The 14,796-nt window shown below is 37.1% G+C and overlaps 2 protein-coding genes across 7 annotated transcripts in view; one reads left to right on the forward strand and one right to left on the reverse strand.

The window, feature by feature from the left end:
- The window catches only part of si:dkey-233k19.3 (dynein axonemal heavy chain 11), a 102,652-nt gene extending 98,337 nt beyond the window's left edge, over positions 1-4,315 (forward strand). For 3 of the 4 annotated variants that reach the window (XM_073871955.1, XM_073871956.1, XM_073871957.1), the window contains exons 81-82: positions 3,278-3,418; positions 3,576-4,315. In XM_073871955.1, the coding sequence (XP_073728056.1) occupies positions 3,278-3,418; positions 3,576-3,823 (389 nt within the window). In that variant the 3' untranslated portion in view covers positions 3,824-4,315. The remainder of the gene's footprint in view (positions 1-3,277; positions 3,419-3,575) is intronic. The other variant, XM_073871958.1, reaches the window with a different exon arrangement.
- Positions 4,316-6,601: 2,286 nt separating this feature from the next.
- The window catches only part of rapgef5b (Rap guanine nucleotide exchange factor (GEF) 5b), a 56,874-nt gene continuing 48,679 nt past the window's right edge, over positions 6,602-14,796 (reverse strand). For all 3 annotated transcript variants that reach the window (XM_055209657.2, XM_055209656.2, XM_055209659.2), the window contains 11 exons: positions 14,651-14,729; positions 14,375-14,524; positions 12,576-12,673; positions 12,278-12,394; positions 10,758-10,936; positions 10,215-10,305; positions 10,035-10,085; positions 9,691-9,778; positions 9,241-9,305; positions 9,075-9,129; positions 6,602-8,634 (listed from right to left, as the gene is read on the reverse strand). In XM_055209657.2, the coding sequence (XP_055065632.2) occupies positions 8,516-8,634; positions 9,075-9,129; positions 9,241-9,305; positions 9,691-9,778; positions 10,035-10,085; positions 10,215-10,305; positions 10,758-10,936; positions 12,278-12,394; positions 12,576-12,673; positions 14,375-14,524; positions 14,651-14,729 (1,092 nt within the window). In that variant the 3' untranslated portion in view covers positions 6,602-8,515. The remainder of the gene's footprint in view (positions 8,635-9,074; positions 9,130-9,240; positions 9,306-9,690; positions 9,779-10,034; positions 10,086-10,214; positions 10,306-10,757; positions 10,937-12,277; positions 12,395-12,575; positions 12,674-14,374; positions 14,525-14,650; positions 14,730-14,796) is intronic.

Raw genomic sequence — 14,796 nt, forward strand, 5'->3', positions numbered from 1 at the left:
CCAAGCTTCACCTTGCACCAAGGAACTAGACAAGGATGTCCACTCTCTCCATCTCTTTTTGCCCTATTCATAGAACCACTTGCAGTAGCAATACGCCAAAATAAAAAAATTAAAGGAATCCAAGTCCATAAATCTCAACACAAAATTAGTCTATATGCAGATGATTTATTGTTATACTTACAAACTCCATCCCAATCACTCATAGAAACATTCAATGTCATTAATAAATTCTCCAAAGTCTCTCATTATACAATCAATTGGAACAAATCAACTATACTTCCGCTATCAGGAGATGGTGTGGACTCAGCAACTCATGATCCTTCCCTCCCCCTCAATATAGGCAACATTAAGTACTTAGGTATCTCAATCTCACCCAAGATGACAGAATTATACAACCTCAATTATGCACCACTACTCAAGAGAATAGAAGATGATTATAAACGATGGAACAAGCTCCCACTTACACTCATAGGCCGTATCGCAACAGTAAAAATGAAGACTCTCCCACAGATTAATTATCTATTCTCAATGATTCCGACTACTCCAACAGAACATTGGTTCAAAAAACTAGACTCTCTCACCACTCAATTCTACTGGAAAGATAAAAAACCGAGGATAGCACTTACAACACTCCAAAACTCAAAACAGTTAGGCGGACTTGAAGCACCAAATTTCTTGCACTACTTCCTGGCAAACCAACTACAGTACTTATACAAATGGACTCAACCACATACATACTCCAACGCATGGCTGGATCTTGAGCAACATCTGTGCTCCCCGAACTCAATCGCAGACCTCCCCTTCTTACCACAGTCAATCAAAAAACTAGAGCTTTATAATAACATTACAATATCAACAACTCTGGCAGCGTGGTGGAAAACCAATAAAATTACAAAATCACTATTAGCACCATGTAGATACACCCCAATTTGGCACAACCCTGACTTCCGTCTTCACAATGAACCGATCCACTTTCCTAAATGGCAGCAAAAGGGCATCACCCATCTTCACCACATATTTGAAAACCACAAATTTATGCCATTCACCTCAATTATCCAGAAATTCGAGATCGAGACAGACCAATTTCTCCATTACCAACAGCTTAAATCTTTACTCAAAAGCAAAATAACCTTAACTAATACTTTACAGCCATCTAGAACTAGTGAACAGTTAATGGAAATAGCCAACCACCCAAGAAAACTCATATCTAAACTTTACAGACTAATCACTTCATCTAATCCCACAATTAGCCTGCCTAAGGAAAAATGGAATAATGACCTCACGCTACCTTCAGACCCGGATTTATGGACACAGTTCTGTGGAAACATCTTCAACATGACCACCAACACCAATCTACAACTCATACAATATAAAACCATCCACAGAACCCACATCACTCAGAGCAAACTATTTAAAATGAGACTATCTGACACAGATACCTGCTCACAGTGCACCTCTGGCAACACAGACACCTACCTCCATGCCATCTGGTTCTGCCAGCCTGTTCACTCCTTCTGGACTACAGTAACCAACACACTGTCTTCAATTCTGGACTGCAGAGTCCCACTGTCTCCTACACTCTGTCTTCTAGGAGTTATTTCTGATACACCCATCCCTCCCAAATATAAAACCCCAGTCCTTGTCTCTCTAGCTGTCGCTAAGAAAATAGTCTTTCAAAACTGGAAATCTAAATCATCTTGTCATATCAACCATTGGACTAACCTAATCACAGAACTCATTTTGACTGAAGAAACCATAGCGCATAAAAACAATAATATATCTGCCTTTAAAGAAACCTGGAAACCTTTCATAGCTTTTCTACAAATTCATCAGTTAATGTGAACCAAGTACATTCCCATCAACCCCCATCCCACCCTTCACTCTAACCACCTCTATATTTATTCCCCAACAACACCTAATAGACACACGCAGTTATACCAATCCTACATGCATAAATCCTCGCCTGTTTGTCTGTATGTTTCTGTAAGTCTGTCTCTGTATGTTTGTCTATCTCTGCCTCTCTCTGCCTGTCTGTCTGTCTGTCTGTCTCTGTCTGTCTGTCTATCTATGTCTGTCTATGTCTGTCTGTCTGTCTGTAAATGTGTACCTAGCTGGTGTGTACCCCCCAAATTCCTATTTTTCGCCCCTCTTGTTTCTATATGTATATGACATTCGGAGTTGGTTTCTTTTTTTTCACCTGTGTTTTTTTTATTTTTTATTAAATCAATATATGTGTTTGTCAAACCTTCATAAGAATAAAAATAAAGTTGTCCTCCGAAGTCGGGGGGGTGGTGGTTGGGCAAAAAAACAAAAAAAAAAAAAAAAAAAAATAAAATAAAATAAAATAAAATAAAACTATGTTATTACCTTAACTAAAAATTGTTGATACATCCCTCTATCATCTGTCTGCGTGCACGTAAGCGCTGGAGCGCGCTGCGACACTTCGATAGCATTTAGCTTAGCCCCATTCATTCAATGGTACCATTCAGAGATAAAGTTAGAAGTGACCAAACACATCAACGTTTTTCCTATTTAAGACGAGTAGTTATACGAGCAAGTTTGGTGGTACAAAATAAAACGTAACGCTTTTCTAAGCGGATTTAAAAGAGGAACTATATTTTATGGTGTAATAGCACTTTTGGGAGCACTTCGACCCGCCTGAAAAGTCCGCTCCCCTTCTCCCTCTCATAATGGGAGAGGGAGGGTGTTACTGCGCCGAGTCCAAGTACTCCCATAAGTGCTACCACGCCACAAAACACAGTTCCTCTTTTAAATCCACTTAGAAAAGCGCTACGTTTTATTTTGTACCACCAAACTTGCTCGTATAACTACTCGTCTTAAATAGGAAAAACGTTGATGTGTTTGGTCACTTCTAACTTTATCTCCAAATGGCACCATTGAACGAACGGGGCCAAGCCAAACGCCATCGAAGCGCCGCAGCGCGCTCCAGCGCCCACGCGCACGCACACAGACGATAGAGGGATGCACCAACAACTCCCAGTCAAGGCAACAACACATTTCAATATTGAAAATGAGTAGACCATTCCTTTAAGGGCTACTGTAGAAACATAGCGGTGATGTAAGAGTGTATGTAGATAAAAACAGCTAATTTAAAGGTTATAAAAACAATCCAGTTCATTATGTAAGGTCTTTATACACCACTGTTAATATAGTTCTGTATATTATATTGCATTCCTGTCTAAAAGTCACACACGCACCTTTAAACACAATAAAAAAATGGCCTATATAATTAACCACCAAACGTATTGTCCTACAGCGATTGTGCAGAGCATAGCTCGCAAGAACAAGTGGCCTTTAGATAGGATGACTCTGTCTGTGGACGTCACCAAGAAAAGCAAAGAGGATTATGGTCATCCTCCACGAGAGGGAGCGTACATCCATGGACTCTATATAGAGGGTGAGATTTCACATGCATTCGTTTACTGTATGTACTGTCTTTGTAAGGTAGACACATCTTGGTCTCAAACATCTTCAATTGATTTGTTTCACAAAAAAATTCAGCCTTAGATTTGTGTTTCGGAGAAAAAAGATCTTAATCTCTGTATGTCCTACAGGAGCTGGTTGGGACAGCGCGTCAGGTGTGTTATCAGAAGCTGTTCTCATGGACTTGACTCCAGCCATGCCAGTGTTGTACATCCGTGCTGTACCAGCTGACCAGCAGGAGCTGAAAAACACGTACGGGTGTCCGGTGTACCGCACCAAACTCCGTGGCCCCACCTACATCTGGAGCTTTCGTCTTAAAACACGCCATCCACCTGCAAAGTGGGTCCTCGCCGGAGTGGCTCTGCTTTTGTCTGCGTAAAAAACAGTTTAATCCTTCCTTAATCATGATGCCAGTATTAAAAGTATTTTGTTGATTAGGATGCCAAAAAAGATGTGTTTGATGCCAGGTTAGATGCATCTGTGTATTATGTGTGCTTTTTAATGTTGTGTGATGCTTCAAATCAAATAGAAATGTTATAATATGTAATAATTGAGTTCACTACTGGATGTTAAGTGTTAAGCCTGAGATTAGCACTGAATGATCTTTTCAACTGCCACCACACAACAGAGACTCCCAGTAGATTATCAACCAGACCGATACTGGTTTTAAATCAGATATGTTTGACATTGACCTTCCTCGTCCGCTGCATATAGATAGATCAGTGAGATTCATCTCACGTTGTCAGCATGTTATCTTTATTGAATGATGTGTTTGATCTCGTCCATTTCTTTCCCAATCTCTCTGCACTGAACTGTATGTGTTTTTGTTCAGTAGGATTTTATAAGGCATTAAACAGTGTTTTGAAATTCACTCTCGATCTTGAAGCACACAACATCTGCTGCTGTTTGAGATTGTTCGTACACTCGTCCTTTAGTTTTTTGCTATGACGCAGGCCTTCAGGAGACAAGAAAATGATATATCTGTCCTGAAGCGGGAAATGAGAGGTTAGCAGAAGCTGTGGAGTCGTGCCTTCCCCCCTCAGCGAGTCCAGCCGCAGGCTCACAGCAGGTTATAATGGCCCAGAACAGGACGACTCTGTAATTGTTTAGACAGTTTATCCTCCGCTCTCAGTGATGCACAGTATGCCAACTGAGCTTCATAGCTTTGGCATCAGTCACACTCTTAATGGCACATACTGAGGTCTGTGGGTTAATAAGTCACATTGTAAACAAAATAGGAGTTTGGAGGTTTTTAGTCCACGACTTTTAGACAAACATTACATTTATGCATTTTGCAGATGGTTTTAGCCAAAGTGATTTACAGTGCATTAATGTGTGTTCCCTGGGATTCGAACACGCAACCTTTACAATGCAACCCATTGAGCTACAGGAACATTAGCAAAATATTGATGACTTATATTGCACACAGGGTCGTTCGAGCAATATTAAAGCACTTTTTAGGAAAATGTCTCTCCTCCTTAACACCACCTTCCTCAAAATAGCAATTAACTCATTTCCCGCCAGCAATTTTTTATCATTTTCACAAAATGCCTTCCAGGAAAATTTTCTCTAAAAATATATAAACATACCAATTGAAAGAACAGACCCTCTGCTATCAAGCAAACAAACAAAATAGGGAAAAACCGTTTCATCTATATTTTTTCTTTGCTTATAAACTCTTAAATATGGGTATTTTTCTTTAAAATACAACATTTTTTTTAGCAAAAATCTGAAATAATTGCATTTTTGTTAAGGAATTTTGTTAGAGATCTGGGGCCTCATTTATAAAATGCTGCGTAAAAACCATCCTACATTTGATCTTACGATAATTTAAAGGAACAGTATGTAGGATTGTGGCTAAAACTGGTACTGCAATCACACAACTGGTGGCCAATACACAACATGAAAACATAAACATCAGTTGAGGGCTGCAACTCCACTTTTTAAATGACAATATCCTGTCCGGACCACTGTTGTCAGTGATATAAGTATTTGAAATGAAAATGATTTTTTTAATGTCTAGTGACATATCAAGGCCATTTTATGATTAATTGATAGAAATTTCTTACATACTGTTCCTTTAACAAAAATGTGTAGGAGTGATTCATAAACCGAACGTACGCACAGAAAAATCTATAAGTCGCAAATGAACTTGTGCGCGCAGATGAGGAGTTTCAGATATCCGCCTTTAAACGATGCCTAAGTAATGTCATAGACATATAAAAGAGCGATTGTCAATGTTTAAACCCAATTTTAAACAACAAGAATGGCTTATATTTAAAAAAACCTGCAGCAATCAGACAAGCAAAAGTGCGTAAGCACTTTTCCACGTCAAAGACAGTTTTTATAAATATGGACTTTGCTGTGGATTTTTGCGTACGCACACTTTACAATCAAATCTGTGCATACGCACGCTTTATAAATGAGGCCCCAGATTCAGAATGATTATCAAAACATAAAATTAGTAAATAAAATGTTGGCTTCAGTTTTTTGGGTAATATAAACGCTGTATTGGAGATTAACATAAAAATTCTTTAGAAACACTTTTTTTATGCAAATGTTTTTTCTTAATTGACGAGATAACTCACCAATGGCGGGGAGAGTTAAACAACAACAACTGACAAGATGCCTGCTGTCCTGCCCTGCAGCGTTCTGTTTCAATACTTAATAGCAAGTTATCTGGTTAAAATTAAAAATTAAAAAACTTTTTTTTGAGTCAACCAATTTTTTGTTGAATGACCTCAAAATATTAAATTGCCTGTTTTTATTGAATTGGATCTGTGTATCCTGCATATTTATGTTCTATATTAATTGTTTTATTTTTCTATATTAAGGTTGGTGTCTTGTAAGCCCATGAGGCCTGAGTGTAATTTTACGTATGACACAATAATAAAACATTATTCATTCATTGGTAAGGCAACCAGGTAACTTACTTTTTTAAGTTGAACCAACAAATCTTTTTTTTTAATGTGTAGCAATTACTTTTGTAAAGTGATTTCATGTGGTCTTTACGATATTTAACAATCATGTCTCTCATTGTTCATATTTCACTAATCAGTACCTAAGTTTTTTATTTAAATAATTTAAGACAAACCATGCAAGGATAAAATGTAAAACTGTACACCTGGGCATCCAAGAAAAGAAAGACAGACAGAGAAAATGATTTATTTTTCTTTAATGTAAGACTCGTATTCAAGAAAACTAGTGCAAACAGCAGCTACAGTCAGTCACTGCTAAATTATGTTTTTTTTGGAGGTGACACGTACACCTCGCTATTGCTTTGTGGCCTGTTTTTCTTATTTATTTTTAAAAAGTACTTTTTGTATTTACAGAGTTTACATGTGACGCTCACATGCATTAATAATCAGACTGGTCAATCAATGGCATCGCCAAATCATTCAGACCATCTGATCACATTTACAGTCATACATTACATCTTTCTCCATATTTTAAAATTGTGTCCTGCTCCTATCTGAACAAATGTATTGTTAAATAAATAACCTCACAACTCAAGGAACAACTTATAAACAAAATCTGCTTTTTCAAACAATGTCTAACGCAAGTCTTTACAGAACTACTGTACACAGTTATCTGAGCCAAGCAGTAAAGCCTCTTTAATACAGTAAAAGTCTAATGTCTGTTGTCTATTTGTCTGTTATCATGTTGTTATTTCTATTATGAGCTGCAAACTAAATTATGAAGGAAATACTGAACCTGATCTACAGCATTTTTAGCACATACACTGTACAAAAAAGATTTATTGGTTCAACTTAATAGAGTAAGTTGCCTGGTTGCCTTAAAATTTGAGTTGATTTGACTTAAAATATTATTTAATACTAATATAATATTTTAGTCAAATGAACTCAACTTTTTAAGGCAACCAGGTAAGTTCATTTTTTTAAGTTGAACCAACAAATCATTTTTTAAAGTGTATTTAATAATCATATAAGTCTATTACACAGCTTAGGAAAGCACTGTCATTTTTAGAATAAGCAATATTTTAAGATTTAAATAAAGATGTCCTAATAGTTATATTACATATAATAATATATTTTAGAGCAGCGGTGTCCAAACTTTTTCCTACCAAGGGTCAAAAATCAAACCTGACTGAGGGCTGTGGGCCACAGTAAATAAATAAATAAAAGTTGGCCTGATTCTCCTAATTTATAATTTTCTAATATTTAAAAAATAAATAAGCAAACATAACCATGTTTATGCAAAACTAAAGCAGTTTTAAAAAAAATAAATCATTTAGCCAATCATTTTAAAATTTCCTTTTGTCTGTGTGCCACTGCCTCGACCTCTTCATTATTAGCCTATAGTACCAGAGTTTGGTGAGTTTAGTGACGCATGCTATACACCTTCCAGTATGCAAGTACATTAAAACAAATGTATTAACTTTAACTCCTTAAATTTAATTTCAATTTACATTTTTGCAATGTATAAATAAAACAAAAAATGTTACATTTTAGAAAATGTTTAATTAAAAATATGAACATCTGGGTCAATGATGTTTATCTTTTTTCCTTATCTCACTTGGCATAACGGGCAAAATGAAAGGTCATTGGTAGCCAACTTTGGCCCACCTCTGTTTTAGAGTAATGCTTCACCTACAACATAGTGTGCTGTTTAGGGTTATTATTCTGATTGTCTACAAATTGCATTTGCTAAAACATCCTCTGATGTTTTAAAAATGTTTCGCAGAGGCTGACTGGCTCAAACAACTTAACATCTGTTCTGAACAACTACATAAAACAAGAGAGCAAATAAAAAAAAATATTACATCCCCAAAAACTCAAAAGTCCTTATTGTAGCATTGAATACTGGATCATTGTATAGTTGTTCTGTAGGTCTTCCTGATTTAAACATCAGTTCAGCATGATTCACAGTTAAGCATGATTCAGTTATCTTTGTTCCATTCACATTACTGAACTTGAGGTTGATTTCTTTGGCTGTCTGTGGTGTATAAGAGTGTGTCTCCCTCTAGTGGAAACACACTGAATAGCCACATTGCTTATCAATCACAGTCTTGGGTTACAGGACTGACGCTGTCCTGTGTCTTTCAGTCGTTTTAGGTCCTGGGCTCCAGTCTGTGTGAGAGCTCAAAGAGGGTCTGTTGATTGTCAATGACGTGCAGGTAGTTGATGTACGTTCTCACCTCTACGCTGTCCTTTTGGGACAACATGTTTCCTATTGGACATAAAAGGCAAAAAGTTAACATCATCAAGTCATAAGTAGCAATAGCCAACAATATATTGTACTGTATGGGTCAAAACTATTGATTTATTTATGCCAACCATCATTAGGATATGAAGTAAAGATCATGTACCATGAAGATATTTTGTAAATTTCCTACCAGAGATATTTCAAAACTTTATTTTGTGAGTGGGTCCAGTTGCTAAGGACTTTATTTGGTCAAATTTAAAGGCATTTTTCTCATTATTCCAGATTTTAAATAGCTTAGTTGTATCTCGGCCAAATATTGACCTATCCTAACAAATCATACATATTGAGCTTATAAATAATACTAAATCTCATTTTTTTTTACCCTTATGATGGTTTTTGTGGTCAAGGGTCACATATGAGGAATCTAATAAACTAGGACAAAACTACTGTACTTTTACACTTACCCATGTGATCCGTCCGGCATTGCCTGATAATTCGAACTGTGTCTGCTATCATGTGCTGCGCATAAAACACACCTTACATTAGGTTGTACTACACACTTGACACACTTGTGACATGCCATTAAATGTCCAACGTAATTGACTCTCATAAGGCTTATGGTTTACTTACTAGCTTATCAAAGTTGACCAGGTTGTCTAGAAAGGTTCTGTTGCCCTCATGAATAAACGTAATATCTGTTCAAAGAGAAGATGATTAGACATGCACATCTTACACATCATACAAAAATAAACAACACAAAAACTATTTAATCTATACTCACAATGTGTTCTAATCAGACACAATGCAAAAAAGTGACAAACTATATATATATATATATATATATATATATATATATATATATATATATATATATATATATATATATATATATATATATATATATATATATATATATATACATACACACAGCGCCCTTTTATTGACTAGCAGACAAATTATTTTGCTGTAAATGTGTCACATCATTCCTATTGTGAAGTTTATTAACAATCTGATGGATATCATTTATCACATTTAACCCTTGATTTACAGCCAACAATAATACATAAACCATTACAATACCTTTCAGAAGCAGGGGTATGAAAGGGATCTTGGGAGACTTCATTTTCTTAAAGGCATCTCTATAGGCTTTGTGGTTCAACGAAGGGTCCTGTGGGGTCACAGAAGAGCGTTCACATGTACTTAATATATTTGTAACGCAATTTGTATTATTTCAACCAATAACACCGTCTGGATTATTCTCAGTCCCTTCCTCTATGACAGCACCTGCTGTTTCCTCCCCAGAGCCTCTGATATGATTATGACTTCATATGTTACTTTCTAATGAGTCACAAACAGCCCAAAACGCTCCAGCAGGAGGAAACAGGAGGAGAGCCAGCAGTAGAGAAGTTAAGGGCAACACTTACCGTCAGGCTTTCCAGCTCGGAGAACAACTTCCTGAACTTGCCAGGGACTTTCTGAAATAAGGACAGTCAAAGAGATGGAAGATTACACATGAATCTGATTTAGTTGTGTATGCCGTACACTTTGCTTTGATGCTTTGGAAGTCATGAGATATAGAGGCTGATATGTTGGCGTCTTTTTACCTCCCACGTCTGAGTAAGTCGACTGACGGCCGGACTGTTTAATCCCATAGTGATAGCAAACAGTGAGTTCAGGTTCCTCTGTGCTTTACAGCTGAAAGTGAAGAAATAAAAGCAATACTGAGTGTACAGTACTCTCCGAAAATAAGCATACATTATAAGTACCTATTTTAAATATGTTTTTGACCAATTTTGTTGATATGTGGTTTCTAATGTGTTTTTTCTGCCTGTTTTATCCAGACTCTGCAAACTTGTGAGCAAAGTAGGAACAATAGTAATACTGCCTACCTTACAAAGTACATATAATGACAGAAAATAAAGTAAATAAAAAAGGAATGATACCTGGTTGAAAGCAGTCTGTGTGTGGGAGTTTGAATATGTGATTTATGCGGACACAGATTTGTATATCAAAAATATTATAACATAGCCTTCTGTGTCCTCATAAACCAAAAACATACTACTAAATACTGCTTACCATTTTATAAAAAAAAATATATATATATATAAGTATGCACATAGTAAAGAAACTTGTGTGTGTGTACTTACTGTGCTGCAATCTTGATGTATTTCTTGAAGAGCTGCACACGTTTGCATAGGGTGGGACACAGCAGCACCTCAGTCATCACCCACTGCTGTGTCTCATTACAGCGCTGTAACAGCTGCTCTAGCGCCGCTGTGTGGCCGCCACTGGCATCGCGGCTCAGAGTAAAATACACCAGCTCTTGCTGTAGGGTTAAGAGAAAAAAAATCACTTGGTTTGTCAAGCCTTGTTAAACACTGTAGAGGATTCTTGTGGTACATGAAAACATAAAAAATAATTATGACCAAAACATGCTTTTAATATAATCAAAATAACGCATTTACAGAAAACAGTAGTAAGTATAAGTAGCTGGGCTACTTATATTTATGCATTTGGCAGATGCTTTATTTCATGTGACTTGCATCAAGCCATGTAGGCAAAAAGATCTGAAATGATGCTTATAAGCTTTGTTGGTTTTTTCAAAACCCTACAAAAGATCTTTGTACATCCACAAACCTGTCAGTTGAAAGGAAAACAGCACAGTTTTCAATATTTTACTTTGTTCTTACCTCAACTTAGACGAATTAATACATACCTATCTTTTTTCAATGCGTGCACTTAATCTTTGTACAGCGCGTCATGAATGTGTTAGCATTTAGCGTAGCCCATTCATTCCTTAGGATCCAAACAGGGATGAATTTAGAAGACACCAAACACTTCCATGTTTCCCTATTTAACTCTTTTCCCGACATTGACAAGTATTTCCGCTATCCGCAATAATGCTATTATCCACCACGTGGCTCTTACGCAACTTATAAAACCCAGAAGTATGGCCCTAGGGCAAACACACATTTTCTGGAAGGCATTAAACTTTTGTGAAAATCATGAAAAATGCTGCCGCTGGCTGGCAAATTTAAAAAAAAATGTTGGCGGGGAAAGAGTTAAAAACTGTTACATGAGTAGTTACACGAGTATGGTGGCAGAAAATAAAACGTTGCATTGGATAAAAAATGATTTTCTAAATTGGATGGCGGAAGAGCGACTTGGGCACAGTAATATTGACAAAAATTTGAGCGAGAGGGGGAGTAGTCATAAGTGTGATGTTACTGCACGCCGCGGTCGAAGTGCTCCAAACTAAATGCTCTTCCACCATACAATATAGTTCTCATTTGTATCTCCTCAAAAAATCATCACATTTTATTTTGTGCTACTATTGTTTACTTGTGTAACTACTCATGTGACAGTCTTTAAATAGTAAAACATGGACTTGTTTGGTGGCTTCTCAATTCATCCCAGTTTGGATCCTAAGGAATGAATGGGGCTAGGCTAAATGCTAACACATTCAAGAAGCGCTGTACAAAGATGAAGTGCACGCATTGAAAAAAGATAAGTATGTATTAATTCATCTAAGTTGAGGTAAGAACATAGTAAAATATTGAAATACGGTGATGTTTTCCTTTAAACTATAGCTCTCCAATAATTTTTTGATGGTTAACCTTCTTAAAGCGGCATTGTCAGAAATGCACGTGTGCGAAAACGACTTTACCTCGTGGACATTACTGAAGAGGCTCCAGTCACAGTTGGTGAGAGACACGGCTACATCCCACGTGTTCATACTGAGCATCTTTACCGAGCGCTGCTGTCCGTTATCAGTGCAGGGACTCTGACCAAACACAACACAGACTATTAGAGCGAATGCACTATGCTATTATTCTCCTTTAAACAGGCCATGTCATTGAAAACGGCTTTCTTATCTCTAGAGCTCGATGAACTACACTGACATACTGTAATGAGCACAATGCAAAGTTTCTTCTTTAGCTAGCTCGATTTTACACGATGCTCACCATGATCTCGGTCAGGTCTCTTCTGTAGACGTGCAGCCTGTCAGCAGTAGTGAGTGAAGTGGAAAACACACACTGTTCTGACTGAAGCAAAACCTTATCTGGAGAGAAACAGAGCAGTCAGATAACATCAAAGAGAGAAGTGAAATAATTCATTTGGCCTCAAGAGGTCAGTAAGATCATTTCTAAAAACAATGGCACCCATGAAGACCTGAATTAAGGGATCGTCTCATCTAAACAAACCCAAAGCTGTGTTACACAACCTGACCAAATGTATGTGGGCACATGCTCCTTATTAATAAGGAAAAATATTTTCATGTGACACCATATATAGTGACATTTTGGTACATTCTTTGCTTCCAACTTAAAGGATTAGTCCATTTTCTTAAAAAAATCCAGAAAATGTACTCACCACCATGTCATCCAAAATGTTGATGTCTTTCTTTGTTCAGTCGAGAAGAAATTATGTTTTTTTGAGTAAAACATTCCAGGATTTTTCTCATTTTAATGAACTTTAATGGACACCAACACTTAACAGTTTTAATGCAGTTTCAAAGGACTCTAAACGATCTCAAACGAGGCATAAGGGTCTTATCTAGCGAAACGATTGTCATTTTTGACAAGAAAAATAAAAAAAATATGCACTTTTAAACCACAACTTCTCATCTATCTCCGGTCTTGTGGCGCGCCAGCGCGACCCCACGCAATCCGTCATCACGTCAAAAGGTCACGAATGACGTATCGAAACTACGTCCCAGTGTTTACAAGTGTGGAGAAAGAGGACCGTTCCGACGTTGTTGTATGTGGAATGATACTAATTAATGTCTTTGTGTCAGTTTATTGTTAAAAAGGTCCACAAATGTGCGTTTTATAGACCTAACACGTGATCTTTCAATGTCATCATTACGCAATTACGTGAGGTTGCGGTGGCGCTTAACACAGCCGGAAGAAGAAGAGAAATTGTGATGCATATTTTTTTATTTTTCTTGCCAAAAATGACAATCCCCACGCCAGATAAGACCCTTATGCCTCGTTTGGGATCGTTTAGAGTCCTTTGAAACTGCAATTTTAAACTGCATTAAAACTGTTAAGTGTTGAGTTAAGTGTTAAGTGTTGGGGTCCATTAAAGTCCATTAAAATGAGGAAAATCCTGGAATGTTTTCCTCAAAAAACATAATTTCTTCTCGACTGAACAAAGAAAGACATTAACATTTGAATGACATGGTGGTGAGTAAATTATCTGGATTTTTTAAAGAAAATTGACTAATCCTTTAAAACTATTTGGAACAATTGGATAACAGCGCCATCTAGCGAAAAAAAGTGGAATTACAGATTATCATTAAACTCAGGAAAGCGTCATTGGCAGGGAAATGTTTTCTCTTAATTGACGAGATAACTCTTCAATAGTGGGGAAAGAGTTAAAGCCAAAAAGTTTAAAGAAATAAATCTTGGTGTGAAGTTTGGATGTCTTCATTTTGTTTGGTTCTAGCAGTGCTTCTCAAACTGAGTGGCCTCTTTGGGGGGTACGGGATGGTGCTGGGGGTCAGTTTTATGACATTTTATTTATTTTATTATATATTCATTTATTTATTTTATGATATTAATAAACTTTAAAGAAAAATAAGGCTACTAACCAACAGCACTACAATATGTACAGTATGTTTTGTTTAATTCAAATTCTAAATTTGAGGTTGGCTTATATCATGAATTTTCATGGGGGGTGGGGAGGGTGGGGCTTGTTTAAAAAGTTGAGAAGCACTCAGTTATATCAGTCAATCTCAAAAGAGGCAGATTGTTCAGACCTCCAGCATACGTGATGGCGACCAGCACCATGTCGTCCTCTGCGCAGTCGAGTCTTTCTGCCACAGTCCCCAGCAGCTCCTGCGCAGACGCATCACTGTGTGTCCTCACGCTCACGTAGGAGTCTACAGTCACGTACACACGACACAGCACTGAGGAGACACACACGACCACAAATACACATTGAGATTCTCACAGATTGTTATTCATAAACAACCAGCCAGTGTTGTGCAGGCGGTCACACAGATGTAAGCTAAGGGAATATATGATGAGTTTACCTTCATTTCTCTCTCTCTGAGCTGCTCGTACAGGATGCCAGTTATCCCTCAGACTCAACTGATGGAAGAGAGCTTTATTCTGAAAGAAAGTAAACATCTTATCATTGTGGTGTCAATGGGAAACACACAGCTATACATACAGGCTC

Source organism: Misgurnus anguillicaudatus, chromosome 10 (genome assembly GCF_027580225.2).
Source record: "Misgurnus anguillicaudatus chromosome 10, ASM2758022v2, whole genome shotgun sequence".
In the NCBI taxonomy this organism is placed as follows: domain Eukaryota; kingdom Metazoa; phylum Chordata; class Actinopteri; order Cypriniformes; family Cobitidae; genus Misgurnus; species Misgurnus anguillicaudatus.